At 32.1% G+C, this 20,942-nt stretch overlaps 1 protein-coding gene across 1 annotated transcript; it reads left to right on the top strand.

Annotated features, from left to right (window-relative positions):
- The first annotated feature begins 14,866 nt into the window (after positions 1-14,866).
- Positions 14,867-16,856, top strand: LOC130961406 (UPF0481 protein At3g47200-like). The gene is made up of 2 exons (XM_057887280.1): positions 14,867-15,480; positions 15,563-16,856. The coding sequence occupies exons 1-2, from the start codon at positions 15,082-15,084 to the stop codon at positions 16,643-16,645; spliced, it is 1,482 nt and encodes a 493-aa protein (XP_057743263.1). The 5' UTR covers positions 14,867-15,081; the 3' UTR covers positions 16,646-16,856.
- Positions 16,857-20,942: the final 4,086 nt, after the last annotated feature.

The following is a 20,942-nucleotide window of genomic DNA, read 5'->3' as shown; positions in this document are numbered from 1 at the left end:
TTATATTTTAAATTAGGATACTTAATTAAAAGTCAAATATCAAATTGATAAATAAATAATATTTTTAAAATAATTTTAAGAGATTAAGAAAGATTTTAAATTTATACAATATATTTTAATTTTATTAAAATTTACCAAATTCCAATTTATCTAAAATCTCTAATTTTACTTTTACCCCAAATTAAACCCTAATGGAGTGTAGTAATCGTTTCCATTCCAAAAACCTCTTTTAGTCACTATTTTGTTAGCTTATGCTGAGGTTTTGTGTTAATTGCTATATTTGAGTTTTGGTTATTATATAGTGTGAATAGAGTTGCTATAGTTATCGCGAAAGTGGTTTGGAGTTGAGATTGCGGCTGTTGCATTGCGGGCCAAGAGAAAACGGAGTTTTGTCACGTAATTGAGTCACGATTGAGGTAGGGGCATTTTCATTAAACTCATTTTTATTCTTAAGAATTGTTATAAATCGATATTGATAAAAATAAATATTTTTAGTGATTATGGAGTCTTATGAATTAAACTGAGTTGTCTTGAATGAATGTGATTGCTTATTTTACTGTGGCTATTTCTAAATATTTAGTTGACATTGTGATGGTGAATGAAAGATTGATTTGAAAATATGATTTGTATGTTTTATTAAGGACGACTTGAGAATTGGAAAATGACTTGATGTTAGAATTAGTTTGATTTCGAAAAATGATTTGAGATTTGTGAATGACTTGGGTTTGAAACCATTGGAAAGAATTTGAAAAAATGTTGGTTGATTTTGTTGGAAAAGAATTAAGAGTTGGAAAGGATTTTAATATTAAAAATAAGCTTGATTTTCTTTGAAGTGCTTGTTAGAACACTTTGGATTTTTTTTAAAAGGATTTTATAATTTGAAAAGGGTTATGTTTTGAGTTTTACTTTATTTAAAAATGAATAAATTGTGGTTAATGAAATGATATTGAGTATAATTTTGATTGTGATACCAGGGTAGTAGCAAGGATGGTGGTTCGTCCCGTTTGCTTCAAGTTAATGTATGAGATTTGATAATGATGATGCTTGATTTAAACTGAATAAATGTATGTTTGTGACGCCTGGGTAGTAACGGCAGTAGTAGTTATTCCACTCGCTCCAGGTTGAGCTTTTAAATACCCACCTGGGTAGTAGCCGCAATAGTGGTTATTCCACTGGCTCTGGGTTAAGCGGGTAGTACTAAGGGAGTTGTAGCTCAAACCCACTTGCTCCGCATGGGTGTTTCAGTCCATGGTTAGCTACCAGGACGTGTCGGGTTGGCTATATAACCGACAGATGATATCATCATCCATAGGACAGGCATGTATTATATACATTTGTATGCTTTGTTTGAGTTTGAATTTGTTTGGGTTTGCCTAATTGCTAAACTGTTATTAACTGCTATATGATCTATTTGTTGTAACTATTATCTATACCTGTGTTTTCCTTGTTTGTTTTGCCTATGTTTATTCCTGATGTGGTACTTTTGAGATTGAGTATTGATGATGAGATGATGATTGTGTTGATTAATTATATGATGGGCTAAAGGTCGTGATTGGTTTCTTATTTGATTGGTTTCTGATTGAGATATTAGTAAAGTATGAAAATCAAGTTGGTTCAGTATAGACTTAATGAACCTATGCTTGGAACAGGTTGGTTATTCATACCGTCTAGGAAACTGATTAAGATTTTCTTATAAGAAAAGAAGGGTTTTAGATTTCTGAAAATTTAAATATTGTTTCTTTGCAAAGGTTTTGAGTGATTAGCCGTCGGTTCTTAAAAGATTCATAAGACAACGATAATCACTGAGTTTAAAAATAGTTTTCTTATTAAATATATTTTTATGACAATTTTGAAACTTCGTGGTGAGACCGTGTGGTTAGGTTCTCACCGCCCTACAGCTTTACCTTTTCAAGAATCGGATGAAGGAGCATTATGAAGAGTTTTACTGCGTTTTGGTTTTATATGATGTTGTATTAGTTAGATAATTGTTATTCTCTTGTCTTTGTTATTATGATTTTTATAAGAGGAATAGGAGTTGTATGTTTTATATGTATATTACATTTTAAGCTACTATGTAAGGAATCTTGTATATGAATCTATGCCTGTTTGTTTTTTTAAGATAAAGTATTTTTTTTTCAAAGAAATCAGCGATACAGTGTCGAGTCAAAAGCTCCTATTTTAATATTAAGTATATAAAGTAGTCGTAATACTTCTCGCTATCAGAGTGGCGCAACCGGAAGCGTGACATTCTGGTAGTGAGGGTGTTACATTTACTTCACATTTTTTTTATCTCCTCTCACATAATTTCATACTTCTTTCTCTTTCTCCTTCTCCCTCTCAATTTTTGCTAATTTTTTGCACAACTAGACTTTGGTTGATAACCATATTTTTTTATTTTTTATTTTTTTTTCAATTTGCTAAACGTATGTATTAGGTGATTGTGTGATTGTATTAATTAGTTTTTCTATTTCTTTGTATAATTGTATTCATGAATTATGTATTGTCTTTGTTGTCTATATATTACTTTTTTTTCTTTTAACAATTTATATTTTTTAATATCATTTAGTTGTAATAATATCATTGAAAATATATGTTATCATGATTTATGAAAAATAAAATTAAAAAAATTAGATATCATTTTTAATTATCAAAATTTTAAAATATTAATAATATTCATACTTGTATTTTATCTAATTATTTTATCATTGTACTATAGTATTTAAATATAAATCAAAAAAGATAAATAAAATAAACAAAACTAATTATTTAAAAAATAAAAATAAAAAATAATTATATAAAATTGGATGAATAAACTTCAATTGAATTTTTTTATTACTTATTATAATATATTAAAAGAGAACACAAAGTAGTTTCATAATCATTTTTAAACATTTGATTTCACTCTATGTTACCACATAATAAGATTTTTTTTTACTCTATGTGACATAAACTTCTATCTTGCATTATGTCATAGGATTCTCATAGTACTTTTATCTCATCATAATAACTTATCTTTTTATAATATTATAAGATTCATTCTTGATCTTAACTTTTCATTCTTTCACCCTTTATTTTTATGTAGGTTACACTATTGCTTTTAATGTTTTAATAGGTATAATAAATTTAATTAAAATCTGATTCCTTTTCTTCTCCTTTTATACTGATCACTCATTTTTATATTTACTATATAAATCAACATCCACTTCATATATATTTTTTTATCTCCAATCACATAATTTCATATCTCTTTCTCTTTCTCCTTTTCCATTTTTGCTAATCTTCTACACAACTAAAATTTGGTTGATGACCATAGTTTTTTTTAATTTTCTAAATGTATATATTAGATGATTGTGTGATTATATTAATTAATTCTTTTATTTTTTGTGTAATTGTATTCATAAGTTATATAGTGTCTTTGTCACCTATATATCACTTCTTTTTTCTTTCAATAATTAACATTTTTTAATATTATTTAGTTATAATAATATTGTTGAAAATACATAATATTATCATGATTCATAAAAAATAAAATTAGAAAATTAAATATCATTTTTTATTATCAAAACTTTAATAATATTCATACTTGTATTTTATCTAATATTTTCATCACTGTACCATAATATTTAAATATAGCCTAAAAAGAGATAAAAAAACAAAAGTAACTATTTAAAAAATAAAAAAATAATATGAAATCAAATGAATAAACTTCAATTAATGTTTTTATTATGAGTAAACTACCATTTCTACACACGAAAGTTGAAAACGCTGACATATCTACCCATAAAAAAAGAAAATTACTATTTGTACCCATGAAATATGGATTTCGCACAACAAAATTATCTAAATACTAAAAAATTACCTAAAATCCCTAAATTACCCTTATCTTCACCACCACACCACCCCCTTCACCCAGTCACCTTTCTAACCCTAACCCTCTTCACCCAGCCACCACCCCCTTTTTCCTTTTTAATCTCAAATCCCACCACCACCCCCTTCACCCAGCCACCTTTCTAACCCTAACCCTCTTCACCTAGCCACCACCCCTCTCCCTTTCTAATCTCAAATCCCACCACCACCCCCTTCACCCAGCCACCACCCCCTTTTCCTCCAAAACTCACACACGGAGACATTACACACACACTCCCACCCGAGGAAGAAGAAGAGAAGATGAGGAGGAGGGAGACCGCACTGGCAACGTGGGAACTCGCTGCCGCTATCGCATTATCGTCGCCGTTGTTGAGGGAGTCCAAAGAGGATATGTGAGCCAAAACCAAGGAAGAAGGAGTTGTCGCCGCCATCGCGTCCTGCTGCTGCTGGCTCCATCGCGTCTGTCGCCTCCATTGATTGAGTCCGTCGTTGTCGTTGTCGCTGGTCTGGAAGGAAGAGAGCGCGCAAGAGATCGGAGAAGGAGGAGAGGGCAACAACGCCGGTGGGTGTCACTGCCACCATCGTCGTCAACGCTATTCAGTGAGGGAGGAAGAACTATTTTTCTCTTTGCTTTTTCTATTGTTGTTATTGTTGTTGTTGTTATTGTTGTTGTTGTTGCTTTATATGAAGAAAATGATGATTGAGGTATAGTGGTGGTGGTGGTGATAGTAGTGATAAAGGAAATGAGATGGTGGTGCCTTTGAACTCAGAGTTTGGCTCAGGCGAGGGCGAGACAGGGAAGGAGAGAAGGAGGGGTGGATGATGCGGATGATGATAAGGGTAATTTTGGGATTTTATGTGATTTTTTAGTGTTTGGATAACTTTGTTATATGGAACTCATATTTCATGGGTACAAATGGTAATTTCCTTTTTCTATGGGTAGATATGTTAGTGTTTTCAACTTTCGTGGGTAGAAATGGTAGTTTACTCTTTTATTATTTATAGTCTAATTTATGTATAATTTTTTATAATTATTGAATTTTAAATTAATTTTTTCTTTTAAATTATCATTTATCATCAACCATTATAAAATTTAAATTAATAGTTATTGTTACTAGACAAAATTTTAAACTTCTTACAACAACAACAATAACAACAATAACAACAACAACAACAACAACAACAACAACAACAACAACAAAGCCTTATCCCTCTAGGTGGGGTCAACTACATGAATCAAATGACACCATTGAGCTCTGTCATGTATCATGTCTACAGATAGACCATTTATATGTAGATCTTGTTTGACCACCTCATAGATGGTCTTCTTAGGTCTTTCTCTACCTTTCACCCCTTGTCCACCTTCCATTTCATCCACCCTCCTGACTGGGTGCTCTGTTGGTCTTCTTCTCACATGTCCAAATCATCTGAGGCGCGATTCTACCATTTTTTTCACAATGGATGCTACTCTAACTCTCTCCTTTATATTTTCGTTTCTTATTTTATCCAATCGCATATGACCACTCATCCATCTCAACATCTTCATCTCTGCCACACTTAGCTTATGTTCGTGTTTCTCTTTGACCGTCCAACATTCTGTACCATAAAGCATAGCCAGTCTTATAGCAGTGCGATAGAATTTACCTTTAAGTTTTAAAGGCACTTTTTTGTCACATATAAAACCAGATACATTCCACAATTTTAACTATCTTGCTTGGATCCTATGATTTACGTCCTGTTCAATCTCTCTATTATTCTGTATGATGCACCCCAGATACTTAAAACTTTTAACTTTTCGTAAGATGTTATCTCCAATCTTCACCTCTATATTAGGGTTTTTCCTTTACAGACCGAACTTGCATTTCATATACTCTGTCTTGCTACGGCTTATGCGCAGACCATACACCTCTAGAGCTTCTCTCCATAAGTCTAACTTCTTATTTAAGTCCTCCCTTGACTCTCCCATAAGGACAATATCATCGACAAAAAGCACGCACCATGGCACAGGTTCTTGGATGTACTCTGTGAGTATTTTCAAGACTAATGTGAAAAGGTATGGACTTAAGGATGATCCCTGGTGTAATCCTATACCGATAGAAAATTCCTCTGTCACCCCACCTTGAGTCTTCACACTAGTTGTAGCCCCATCATACATGTCTTTAATTGCATGAAAATTTGCGATCCTTACTCTCTTCTTTTCTAAAACCTTCTATAAGACCTCCCTTGGCACCTTATCATACGCTTTTTCCATCATATGTAGATCCCTTCTATTACTACGATACCTCTCCATCATCTGTCTTAACAGATATATCACTTCGGTGGTAGATCTGCTTGGCATAAAACTAAATTGGTTCTCTGTTACTTGTGTCTCTTGTCTCAACCTCTGTTCTATCAACCTTTTTCCATAACTTCATGGTGTGGCTCATGAGCTTGATCCCTCTATAGTTTTTGCAACTTTGTATATCCCCCTTATTCTTGTAGATAGGTACCAAGGTGCTCTTTCTCCACTCATCAGGCATCTTCTTTGACTTTAAAATCTCATTGAAAAGCTTGGTTAACCAATTGATGCCTTTTTCTCCAAGACCCTTCTAAACTTCAATTGGGATATTATCAGGTCCTACTGTCTTGCCATTCTTCATCTGCTTTAGAGCCTCTTTTATCTCGAATTCTCGAATCCTTCGATAGTAGTCAAACTTTTGATCTTCTTCCCTTCTGCATAACCAACCAAGGCTCGGAGGAGTCTTATGTCCTTCATTAAATAACTCGTAGAAGTAGCTCTTCCACCTTTCATTAATCTTCTCCTCTTGAGCTAGCACCTCTCTGTCTTTATCCTTTATGCACTTAACTTGATCCAAATCTTCCGTTCTTCTTTCACGACTTTTTACGATTCTATATATACCTTTTCTCCTTCTTTCGTGCCTAAAGACTGGTAGAGACCCTCATATGCTCTTGTTCTTGCTTCACTTACAGCCAATTTTGTCTCTTTCTTAGCCTCCTTATATTTTTTCCAATTATCCGCATTGCGGCACAAAGACCACTCTTTAAAGCACTCCCTTTTTACCTTTATCTTCTCTTTTACACTCACATTCCACCACCAGGACTCCTTGTATCTTGCCGTTCTTCTAATAACTTCTGTCATCTCCTTCCACATCTCCTCCGCACTTCCATTCACATTCCACTTTGCCTTTTCACCTATCCGTCTTAGGAAACTTCTTTGTTCCTCATGTAAGAAGCGCTATTAATTAACCGTTTAATTAAATAATTAATAATTTCTCAAAATAAGATCCGAAAATTTAAAATATTAATTAGAAAATATAAATATGATATTTGGACTTAGTAGATTTTTCTGAGTTAGAAAATATAATTTTTGCGAAAAATCGCAAAAAATCACGAACCGGCAGATGAACCGGCCGAACCGATTTAAGTCTGTTCGGTACTGTGCAAGAATAATTAAAAATAGTAGAAAACCTTAGAAAAATATTTAGAATTAAAAACTAGGTACTAATTTTAGAGGTTTGACCCAAAATTGGGTCAAACGGGCCAAAAATGCTAACGGGTTGGACCGGACCCAAGTTGGGCCAAAGTCCAACATATATAAACACACACTTAGACCCATTTCAGCCTCATAACACACTTACACACAACCCTAACAGCTGCATTGAGGAAGAGGGATTTAACTATTCATCCTCTTCTTCAATTGCTTGTAACTTGAGCTACGAAACTCCGATCGCCGCACCGTTTGCAGCGACGCGATCACCACGAAGAGCTCTACAAAATCCACCCAAGAAACTGGTAACAAAATCATGAATCTCTTCTTAGACTTTCCTTCAAAAATTTGCAAATCTAGTGTTTGGAATTTTTGAGATTTTTATGTTTTGATGTGTTTAGGATCAATCTAACTTGAGGAATTTATTGGGTTTTGCTTCCAAAACTGTTGGGTAAGGTAAGAGTGTCTTAAATCCTTATGAAATTGTGATTTAGATGAACTCTAGGTTGATTGGTTATGAATTATGTGTATATATAGCTTGAAGTTGTGATTATTGGCATTTACTTGGAGCTTGGAGTTGGATTGGTGGCTTGGTTGTGGTTGGAAGTTTGATTTGGCTTCAATTTTGGGTTTTAGTGCATATTGGAAATTGTCCAAGGTATGATTTCGATTTTTTCTATGTAATATATAATATTTTTGGACACTTAGGCTAGTGACCCATAGGATAGGATTGAAATGAATGTTTGGTTGTTTGAGTAGTGATTTTTGATATATGCATGTTGATGGAAGTTGAATGATTGAAATGGTTGAGATATGATTGTAGTGGAATGTTAATATGATGATGATAAGTGATAATTAATGCTTGTATGAATGGATTATTATTGATGAATGAGGTAGTTGAAATTGATTGGGGAATTGGTGAATTGAATGGTAAATTAGGTGTGGAGATGATGGAGAATATGAAATTGTAAGTGGTGAAATATATGGATGTGATTGTGAGTGTAAATGGTGAAATTTGGTAGGTATTAGTTTGTTTATGAAATGGTGTGGTTGTGGAGTTTTTGAAAGATTGAGAAACTTGCTGATTTATGTGAAATTTGATTTTTGGTGAACTTTGACGATCATAACATGAGCCTCAAAGCTTAAAATTGAATGAACTCTGTTTTAAATTAAAGGTTGTTTTGAGAGCTTTAAATTGATATAAAGTTTGTAAGAAGTGGATTTTTATAGAGAAAGTTATGACTGTTTAAAGTTGGGTACCAAAAATTGAATTCTGCAACAATTGAAATTTTCTGAGTTTGGTACTGGCTGCGTACGCAACAGGGGGTGCGCGACGCGAGCAAACCCTTTGGGTTGGGTAACTCGCGTACGCAACCACTGCTTGCATACGCGAGCAAGTTGAGTTTCAACCCTTGCATACGCGAACTGTAAAATGCGACGTGAGCAACCTTTTCGGATTGGGCAACTCGCGTGCGCGAGCAGGTGGTTGCGTACGCGACCACTCTTTTTCAACCACATGCGTACGCGAGACAAAGGCTTGCGCATGCGAGCTCCCTGTTTTGTTGAAAATGATTTTTATGTTTAAAATAAGGGTTCTCTCAACTTTCTAAACTTCTCTAAGATACAATTTGAGGGTAATGTAATATAGTTAGTTATCATAATCAGTGGCTAAGAGAAGGGGGGTTGAATCTTAGCCCCTTTTTCTGCTGAAAGTTAAATTGCCTTTTCAAGTGAACTTCAAGAGATATTTTTACTTTTGTCTCATAACAGGTCAAAAGACATTTTCTTTTTATCTCGTAACGGGTTAGGAGATATTTTTCGTTTTTGTCTCCAGTGCAATAGAAACAGAATAGGAGTAGAAGAGAAAGAGAGAATCACACCCAGATTTATCCTGGTTCAGATGCTAAGTGCAATGCAGCCTACATCCAATCTCCGTCACAACAGTGACGGAATTTCACTATAATCATCAGATTATAATTACCAATTCTCTCCTATGAACTATCCATTCATATCTGGGACAAATCCAGATTCTATCCCCAAATCTGAATTTGACTAGGACTCAAAACCTAGCTTTCAACCGCAAAGTACTAACCCAACTTGCAAGGGGATTCCCACAGAATCATGACACACAACAGAAAAATATACAAAGAAACTCTGAGACATCTCTGGCTTTTTCTTTAATTTTGATCACTGTCTTTTTCCACTCACTGGATTTTTCTTACAAACCTCACTATGTTTGCCTTTTACCATGAGACTCAGACAGACAAAACTAAAGAAAAGAAAACAAAATGAAACTCATTGAAGGAGAAGAACTCAGGAAGCTTGGAAAGCTATGAGAACTCTGTGCTTTCACTTTCTCTCCTTGTCTCAATCCTTGGTCATTCACCCTTATTATAGAAGGGGAAGCTTCCAAGGTTGAAACCGGTTCAACCAAGCAACTTCTTCTCCAACCCTGAGTAGCAGCGGTTCGGACAGAGAGAAGAGAGAGGGAAAGTTGAAACAAAACCAACATGCATGTACCTCTCTCAACCCTTCTCAACAAGTTCCTTCACTCTGAGCCCTTGATCTTGACTTTGGCTCCAAGAAAGAACTCTGACCCTTGATGAATCTCTAACCCAGGAGTGCTTCTTTCCTTCCATTTTTGCTTCTTCCTATCCATAGCTCCAGTAGCTATCTTCTTTCTTTGATGAATAAAAATGGAAAAGCACTGTTGCAACTGAGATCTTCCTCTCTGACAGAGACGGATCCTTTCCTTTCTTGGTATCAAAATCTTAAAGCCATCTTCTTTAAATCTTGCCTTCAATGGCAAAAATCCAGTTGTGCCTTACTTTGGATCTTCCTCTTGGAAAAGAAATCTTCATTAGCCTTTCTACTATAGCTTTTTTCTTCCTAGGCTTTACTGTGACTTCACTTTTCTTTGATAACTTCTACTTTCTTCTTTCTCTGATAGATGTGACCGTATAGCAAAGAAGAGAGAGGAGAGAAAAGAGACAAAGCTTTCAATACATAATTAAATGAAGTTGAATTGTGATTTTCGGTTACCTATGCATGCATGCATGCATTCAATTGAAATAAAATTTGAATTTCATTAACTAAATGGAGTAGGTAACCGAACCAATCCTTGATCCATTCCTTCCTTCTTCAATTTCGGATCTTGATGATATTGGGCCAAGGAATGGGGTTTGCTTAGGCTTAACAAATTCCTGGGCCAGCTTTAAGCTTCTTCTCAATTTATCAGTCAGCCACACAAGTTAAAATTAATTTTTGCACAAGGCTTGATTAATTTTAAACAAAAAGTTGGGCTTGTTTTTAATTTGGCCCAAAGCAAAATCTGCACACTACAAACACATCATACAAACAATTGGAAGCAAATTATAATTTAATAATTTTTTAATTAATATTTTAATAATGTTTGATCATCACAACAATTTAAGTTTTTCAAACTCAATAGTTAGGCCTAAGGATTAATAGATGATAATTAAAGACTTAAGTAAATGAACTTTGTATAAAATTTAGAAGACGGAGACTTAAGTTTCTGGTGTACTGAGGATGGATTAGCTTGAGAGACATGATGGAGCACTGTTCTAATGATTGAAATAATGAGTTGTGGAAATTATGAGTTGATAGTGGTTGAGATGAGTCTAAGACTCGGAATGGAATGATGGATTGGATTACTGATATACTGAAAATTGATTTCTGAAAACCACTGAATTATTGTTTTATAATGAGATTGTTGAGACGTTATGCACCTGGCAGGGACGGTAGGTTAATCCCGCCTATCGAGATCGCGGGGGCGGCATAAGGACGGCAGGTTTATCCCGCTTACGTTGAGATGTTAGATCCGTGGCAAGAGTATCCCGCTCGCATCCCTTCGGAGTCACTATAGTATGCAGGCACTGACATCCTGGACCGTGATCCGGGCACGATATCTCGGGGGTTCCCAATATGAGACCAAAGGGTGACCTCTCTATGGAGATGTTCCGGGTTGGCAGTTGAACCGACGATGTAATATCACAGTCAAATAGGACAGGCATTCATCATGTGCATCTTTTATCTGTTTGCTTGCTTTGTCGACTTGAATTGCTTGCCTACTTGCATAACATGCCTAATTGCCTATCTGAATTACTTGACATATATGCTATTACTTGTGCTTTACTTGAATTGCCTTAATTGTGTATTCTACTGGGATTGAAAGAGGTTCGGAAGGTGGTGGCGATGGGATCGCATGGAGGTTAGGATGGCGAAGGCTGTGGGACTGCGGAGATTTGTTAGTTAGAAAATCCATTAAGTTAGACTGTCCTTTTTATTACGGTTCTAAGGATTTATGATTTAAAGATTACTTGTGTTTTAAGCTTGAATCTGATGATGGATATGAAGCTCTAGGATTGCCTCTGGCGTCCCGGAGTCTTATATCTTACATCACTAGGTACTGTTACCATACTGAGAACCTCCGGTTCTCATTCTATACTTTGTTGTTGTTTTTCAGATGCAGGTCGCAACCCACCTCGGTGAGTTGCTTGGTGGTGACAGAGTGGAGTATCCTTGCTATGTTTTGGAGTCTTTTTTATTATTTTGTTTGTTTTCTCTCACTTTTGTATTTATTTATGCCTTAGAGGCTTAGTTTGAGAGAAAGTCTGTATAAGCTGTTTTACTTCTATATTTTGTATGTTTGTATATACTAGCCGGCTTAAACTCTGCGAGCGGCGGCTAGGTCCTTATGACTATTATCTTTTGATATATCTATATATGTGTTTGATATCTATGCGTATATCTTGTGCCTCGTTTAGTGTAGCTTCGTGAAAACGTTTTGCGCTTTTCGAACTCTATTTTTGAGCTTATTTCTTCATCCGGCTTCTAGAATTATTACTTCTTTCTATATATAAATATGTATGAGTTTTAGGATTTTCATAACCTTTGATTAACCTTTACTTTATGGCATGAGGTAAGGCTTAGGGTAATTAGGGTGTTACACCTCACCCTTCATCCGCCATCACCTCGTCCTTGGGTTCTTTGTATGATGTCTTTTCCTCAACTTTTGTTCACGCGAAAATCCATGACGAGCATCCTATGTTATGTTGCTAAACTCTCTCTTGGGATAATTTTACAATTAATGCAAAATTTCTGATCGACTATCCTCAACAAGAAGAAGTCGATTTAAGAGCTTGTCTTGCCACTCTTATAAGTTATAAGATGTTCGTCTCTCTTTTTAAAATATATATTTGCGATGAGAAGGTCAAAGATTGAGGAAAAGTCCAAAATAATTTTACCTACGCCATTGATCACCCCGGAATTATAGCCTCCGTGAATACTTTCATACGCAATCATTTCTCTTCCAACATGACCATTCAAATCTCCTCCTAAAAAAATCTTATCTTCTGAAGGTATGTCTTGAACCAAATTCTCTATTAAATTATTCAATTAAATTACAAAGTAATGGTTAAACATAATTATTATCTATATTAAAGTAATATATTTTTTGTTGTATATTTTTTTTGAATAATAATATTATTAAATTATATATAAATTATCAAATTAAATAAAGATATTATAGAATATTTTTTATAAATTACATATTATCTAATATATTTTTAAGCAACATTAATATTTTAAATTTATATTATATAATATAATTAATTTAGCTGTTGGCAGATCTTAATCTAGTGTATATTTAAAAATCATTTTCGCCTTGTCCCTTATAATAAATAATTCAGTCGAATCATTGATATATTCTTCTAAATCTGTAGCGGAAAAAAAAACAATATGATAGAGTCCCACCTTATAGAAATTTCTTTCCAATAACTATAATTATATCATCTGTTGATGACCATTGACTAGCGATAAAGTGGAACTACACCTAATTTTTAATTTACTAATTGCTAATGCACTACACCCTGTTCTCAAAATACTAAATTAATACGACAATAACAAGAGAGTATGTCCACTAGTTCAGATTATTTCATTAAATAAGAAATAACAGAGTAAGTTTAGGCAATGGGTCATTCATTAATTTTTCAAATATATACATCATTTTGGTCCCAATTTAACTGATATGTGCTTTACTGCTCAGTGCTCACACTTGAAACACACATGTTTTTCTTAATTTATTTATACAAAAATAAATAAAAACTTATATTTTAAATTTACTAAAAATAAAAAGTGTCTACCCCCCTAATATAAATAAAGATAACCAACCTAATTCTTATCCATTTTTTATTCTTTTTTTTTTTTTTTGTCTGTTTGTTGGTCTAAAACATTATGAATTTGACTGTAAGAGTTTTAGTGGTTTGTAAGCTTCTCTTTCAACTGGCCTCCTTTCACTATGAATTCTAAGAATTAACATATGACTTGCAGCCTAAAAGACCAAGAAGATGATAGATGTCTAAAAATATCAACTTTGGAAACAAGCTTCGCATTTGTAGTACTTTCAAAGGGTTAGCCTAAATAACTTTTGGTGCCATCAAACTTTGATTTAGAGTTTCTGTCAAGTGCGAAGAGGGAACTAACTTTGATTTAAAAAGAAAGAGTTTTCAAGACTGAGAGAGAGATGATATGAAACTGTGATTACAAACAAGATACAAAGGGAGAACCTTGTGTATGTGAGGGAACTAGCCTATCTAGAAAGATATCCAAAATGGACTCAAACAAGAAGCTTAAAACTTAGCACACTAACATAATCTCTTCATACTCAGAGTATTCATTGGGAAAACTGTGTTTGGACTCACAAAGAAAATTTGACACAGCTTTTGTGAGGAAATATACTATTTGATGATATAGTTGAGGGAATGGGAGACAAAACAATTTATTCTTAAATGATTTTATCCCTCTCACAAAAAAAATAAAATAAAATAAAAAAGAATCTGATATTTAAAATGTCTCTATTTATTGTCTAAGAATGGATTGGGTGCCATTAACCACTTCCCACTGGCATTCTCAGCCATTAACCTCTTGCTGCTAATTTCACTCAATGCAAGAGCTCCTCATTTCTCTTGCTTTCATAGTCAAATACATACTGAAGCCTCGTTTCTTTCTACTTTCCTGTACCATTATTTTTCATTTCATAATTTTTTTAGTATATTATTTAAATAGGTTTCTAAAAAATTTTATATCAAATATTTTTGTTTTTAAATATATTTTATTATATTGAGGTTTCTGAGAAACAACTAAAGTAAAGACTTATATGTCTTATTTTTGTAAGAGTATATATTCAAATAAATCCTTAAAGAATTTTGTGTCGGGCATTTTTGTCGTTGAAAAATTTTTATTACATTAAGGTCCTTGAATTTTACAAAAATAAGATATGTAAGTCTTTATTATGGTTAAATTTGTTGTTTTTATTTGGATAAATAAGTTCTCAAAAGTGTGACGCAAAGATCTATATATCTTATTTTTATAAAGTTTAAGGATCTCAACATAATAAAATTTTTTTGAGAACAAAAATGTTCAATGCAAAATTTTCCAGAACCTATTTAGTTATATACTCTATTTATAAAATTCAAAAATCTCAATGTAATAAAATTTGTAGGAATGAAGATGTTGGGCAAAAATTGAAGGACCTCCTTTTCTTTCTTTCTTTTTCTTTTGGTCACGCGGTGTTTCTCTCTCCACGTTCAGATTGACTTGTAGTGACCCTTTCTTTCTTTCTTTTTCTCTTTGGTGGTTCTTGGATCCTTGGAAGAAAAATCATATTCTCTGTTAGTTTCTTTTTGGTATTGTTGTTCAAATTCAAGATGACATCCGACTGGATAGTTCCCGTTCAAGTGATCCTGGGGTCTATTGACCACGGAGAAGTTAAAGCATGCAGCATTTCAAGAATCCCAGACGAGATTCGAGAGCCCAAAGAAGAATCTTACAAGCCAAAAGTGGTATCCATTGGACCCTTACACAGGGGAGCCACAAGGCAAATCCTCCTCATGGAAGAACCTAAATTGCGTTACATGAGGGAATTACTTGACCGTAGTGGAAGTGATCAAACCAACACCAACAACAGATCAGGAAAAACAACCAAAAATGCCGCCTCGACGCTGGAAAATTTGGGCAACGACATTCTCAAGCTGGACAATGTGGTTCGCGCTTCCTACGGCGGGAACATGGAGTTAAGTCCCCACGACCTCGCCAAAATCATGATGGTAATAATGAGTTAGTTGCTTCTTCACGAGTTTCTAAAGGCACCCTAATAACTAATCACTCTACTACATACTATTGTAACAGGTGGATGGTTGTTTCTTGCTAGAGCTTCTCCACAAGCTTGGCCAGTATAGGGATCTGCAACAAAACTTTTCCAGAGATCCATTCCTGGAGACGACGAAAGCGATCAAGTGTGTGCTGAATGATATCTCCATGCTGGAAAATCAGATCCCTTTCGTTGTTCTCAAGACGCTGTACAAGAATCTCTTCCCTGTCAACCATCGGGGAGTAGGTGAGGACCACCGTGTGGCCAACCTCATGCGCAAAGCCTTTGGTTACGATTCACAAGATCAAAGTGGCTTCGCTCATTTGCTTGAATTAATGCACTTGTCCACAATTGGAGAAAACAGCCCAGAAACCAGTCGATTGAGAGAAGCACGCCCAGAGCTAAAGCGATGCGCCACGAGGCTTCAAGCTGCAGGGATAACCATTACAGCAGCAACAAGTAACAATGTCCTTAACGGTAACCCTAGCGGTAATGTCAATCCCAATGTCAATGCTAACTATGATGAGCTTGTTGATATATTTGATTTTAATATAAGCTTCAACAAAGATGAAAAGGAACTAAAAATACCGCCTCTGCATATTAAGGAAACAACTGAGGTGAGATGGAGAAACTTGATTGCTTGGGAACAGAGCAGGATTTGGGTAAGAGGCAAGTACACTTCGTATGCTTTCTTCTTCAAAAGTTTGATATGCTGCGAGCACGACCTTGACCTTCTCCAAAAAAAGGGAGTGATAGTAAATAATATGCCTAAGAAAAGCAAGAAAGAACTTATGACAATGTTCCGCACAATCTGTGCTGGTGCTGAACACATGGATTCGAGTTATAGCGAAGACTGTGAGAAACTTAATAAGGAGAAACGACCTACGTTAGTCACGGAAGCGTTCTGCAAATGGCCTATAATCACTGGGCATAACTGCAGGCATCTTCTTGAGAATGTTGTGTACTATGGGCGAAATGGCTTCAGGATTTTGATACGCGATCATATCCCTACCGTGTGGAAATTCATTGCCGTTGTCGCCGCCACTTTGGTGGTGGTTCTCACTATTATGCAGACAGTTTATTCAGCTAAGCAGACGCATTATGCAGCTGAAGGCCATTAGGCATCAGCTAGAAAAAATTGCTATTTCTATCTCTCTCTTGTTTGTTCAAGTTTAAAATTGAATGCACAATTGTGATGTAGGAGCTTGTATGTGTTCATGGAATAGATTTGGAATCATGTTGAACATTGCAGTAGTTTTACCACCTTGTGTATTTGGATTAATGTTTGCAGCACATTTCAGAATCAATAATTGGTTTAGGGTTAGAGATTAATGAACCGGAATTACCAAAAATACTTTAGAATTATCAAAGCAATCATAGAAGTATTTTCCAAAGTAACAAAGATATCTTCAAAATATTTTTAAATGTAACAAAAATCACAAAATAATTAATATATTTTTTTAATGGTTGAATAAGGATTTTTGTATTTGACAAACTAGGTGTGGCAAATAATTGATTTGGATATACAAATGATACTACTTTAGAACATAAAGTGCATGCTACGATGATTATTAGCGAAGAAAGGGAAGAAAATACTGAATTTCCTCTATTGTGTTCAATATGGAATCAATCAATTAGTATATCTTAATTTTGATTCAAAGGAAAAAAAAAAAGACAATAGAAATTATCTTTCTTATTACTTAAAAATCTCAAAGATGATATATATATATATATTTTGGTGACTTCCTTCCCCATATATGAGTTCTAGGCTTCTAGCTTTTTAGAAAAAATTTACTCATGTTGGATTTTATCATCTTATAATCGGAACATAAGAAAAATAGTTGAAATCGCAAATTTACATAAGAAAATAAACATTAAAGCTATATAATAGTTAGATTATCAAAATCAAGGTACAAGTTCTCAGCAAGACAAACTGAAAAAAAATGGAATTTCAATGTATGACATGGTGTTATAAGGAATGAAATATAGAAAATTACGGACAGTTCACTTGCTTATTATAAATAATAATTGAGTTATAATTACTTAGTTCATGAGGCGGAATAATTTGCACCCCAGAGCAACATGTCGACTTCTAATTATCATAAGAATTTTATTTACCTCAACCCCCTACAAATATAAAATGTTTTAACAAGTCCATTCCAATTATCTTAATTTTTATTCCAGAATCATCTAGCACAACTAATTTTCTAGTTAAAGAAAATTGACTTCACCAGTTCATAAGGCAAATTTCACATTATTTGTTTTAGAATACTCTTGTTATAATTTGTTCTGTACCAAGACGAAGAAATTCCATTTGTTTTAAAATACTCTTCTGATAATAATTTATCTTTATATAATATTATAGGATTCTTTTTTAATCTTAATTTTTTATATTCTCTTACCCTTTATTTTTATGTAGGTTACACTATTATTTTCAATGTTAATATTAATTCTTTTAAATAGGTATAAATTTAATTAAAAACTAATTTCTTTTCTTCTCCTTTCATACTCATCACTCATTCTTATATTTACTATATAAATCAACATTCACATCACACTTTTTTATTTAATTTTCTCTCACATGATCTCATGTCTCTTTCACTTTCTCCTTCTCCCTCTCAGTTCCCGCTAATTTTTTGCACAACTAGATTTTGATTGATAACCATAATTTTTTTTTATTTGCTAAACATATGTATTAGGTGATTGTGTGATTGTATTTATTAGTTTTTCTTCTTTTTTTTTTGTGTAATTATATTCATGAATTATGTATTATCTTTGTCGTTTATATATCACTTCTTTTTTCTTTCAACAATTTAAATTTTTTTAATATAATTTAGTTGTAATAATATCGTTGAAAATACATATTATGATGATTCATGAAAAATAAAATAAAAAAATTAGATATCATTTTTAATTATCAAAACATTAATAATATTCATACTTATTATATTTTATCTAATAGTTTTCTCATTATACTATAGTATTTAAATATAAACTAAAAAAGATAAAAAAATAAACAAAACTAACTATTTAAACAATAAAAATAAAAAAATAATTATATAAAATCGAGTGAATAATTTCAATTGAATTTTTTTTATTACTTATTATAATATATTAAAAAAGAGCATAAAGTAGTTTCACAATCATTCTTAAACATTTGATTTCACTCTATGTTATCACATAAGATATTTTTTTTCTCTAGGTAGCATAGTCTTCTATCTTGCATTATGCCAAAAGATTCTCATGGTACTTTTATCTCATTATAATAATATATCTTTCTATAATATTATACGATTCTTTCTTAATCTTAATTTTTCATATTTTTTTATCTTTTATTTTTATGTAGATTACAATATTGCTTTCAATGTTAATGTTAATTCTTTTTAATAGATATAAATTTAATTAAAATCTAATTCCTTCTTTTCTCCTTTCATACTCATCACTTATTCTTATATTTACTATATAAATCAACATTCACTTCACACTTTTTTTATCTCCTCTCATATAATTTCATACCTCTTTCTCTTTCTCCTTCTCCATTCTTGCTAATTTTTTGCACAACTAAAATTTAGTTGATGACCATATAATTTTTTTTAATTTGCTAAACGTATGCATTAAGTGATTGTGTGATTGTATTCATTAATTTTTCTATTTCTTTGTGTAATTGTATTCATAAGTTATATAATGTCTTTGTCACTTATATATCACTACTTTTTTCTTTCAACAATTTTTATTTTTTTAGTATCATTTAGTTGTTACAATATTGTTGAAAATACATGTTATCATAATTTATAAAAAATAAAATTAAAAAATTAAATATCATTTAATTTTTATTATCAAAACTTTAATAATATTCGTTTTTTTTTTCAAAAATAAAGAGATTTCAACCCATAATATATAAATGGGTAAGAAGAGACTATGCTATTTGGGTTATAATTCTTTAGTAATTTTATTATCAAAATTTTAATAATATTCATACTTGTATTTTATATAATAGTTTCATCACCATACCATAGTATTTAAATATAATCTAAAAAAAGATAAAAAAATAACTATTTAAAAAATAAAAATAAAAAATAATGATATAATATCAGATGAATAACTTCAATTGAATATTTTTATTACTTATAGTTTAATTTATGTATAAATTTTTATAATTATTAAATTTTGAATTAAATTTTTTATTTTAAATTATCATTTATCATAAACTATTATAAAATTTAAACTAATAGTTATATACTATTAGACAAAATTTTAAATTTTTTAATCAATTAAATTTAATTCATATTGTTATTCAATTAAATTACAAAATAAAGATTAAACACAATTATTATCTATATTAAAATGATATATTTTTTATATCTTTTTCGTTTAATAATAATATTATTAAATTATATATAAATTATCAAATTAAATAAAATAAAATATTTTTTACAAATTACATGTTATCTAATATATCTCTAAATAATATTTATATTTTAAATATTATATAATATAATTAATTTAACTCTCTGTATACCGTGCGGGTCTTAATCTAGTGTATATTTAAAAATCATTTTTGTCCTGTCTCTTATGATAAATAATAGAAAAAAGTTTGGTAACAAAAAATTTTCAGCTATAATTAACTAAAACTTTATGTAATTTACTTCATTTATATAACTTAATAACATTTTTATTTTTTATCTCACTCTCTTATCAATCCACTTATCATATTCTTATCAGTCCCACTTATTAATGACATTAATTATAATATCATATTCTTTACTATTAGGCATTCTTGTAATCAACTTAATATTTTCTTTCATAATTTGATTTTTATATTTAAGAATACAATAAAGACTAATAATAATTATAAAGAACGGTAATAATAATTTGTATCAAAATGAGTTTGATGAGTTTGGAAACTCTAATTTATTTTGACGATAAACAAATATTATTGAAACAATTAATTACAAAATTATTAATTTGTTTCTCATTTAACATATGATGATTAATAATTTTGTGATGCAGACTTTGCAATTGGGCCAAATTGGATTATTATTGCTGCAAGCCCAACATGCTTGAAAACATTCAGCCTTGATTCAAAAATCTGTTATATTAAGTAGCTGAAGTAATTTGTAGTTAATTGGGCTAGAATGATGTTGAACTAAGCCCAAAATTAAATTGCTTGCTAGAAGCAAGCTTGTATGGTCCGAAACTATAAAGCAAAGAAAGCAAAGTTTCATTGCTTCCAACGGATCTCATTTTTCATCATGTGATGGAATTCAAATTTTATTAAGATGAGTTAATGCAAACTTTGGAATCATGAGAGAGAAATTATAGTTGATTTGATTGATGGCTTTAATGAGGCACGCTACCTTAAGCAAAGGGGAGTGAAAATCTAAATTACTTTATCAAAATCCATTAGTTAGTATTTAA

This window comes from Arachis stenosperma, chromosome 2 (genome assembly GCF_014773155.1).
Source record: "Arachis stenosperma cultivar V10309 chromosome 2, arast.V10309.gnm1.PFL2, whole genome shotgun sequence".
Classification (NCBI taxonomy): Eukaryota; Viridiplantae; Streptophyta; class Magnoliopsida; order Fabales; family Fabaceae; genus Arachis; species Arachis stenosperma.
Note: the sequence above shows the minus strand (reverse complement) of the source record. Positions and strands in the feature narration are given on the sequence as shown.

Bases quoted from the DNA above. Each gene is read 5' to 3' on its own strand.
- LOC130961406 (XM_057887280.1), top strand. From the start codon at position 15,082: ATGACATCCGACTGGATAGTTCCCGTTCAAGTGATCCTGGGGTCTATT. The intron at 15,481-15,562 runs GTAATAATGAGT...CTATTGTAACAG, and splicing joins ACCTCGCCAAAATCATGATG to GTGGATGGTTGTTTCTTGCT.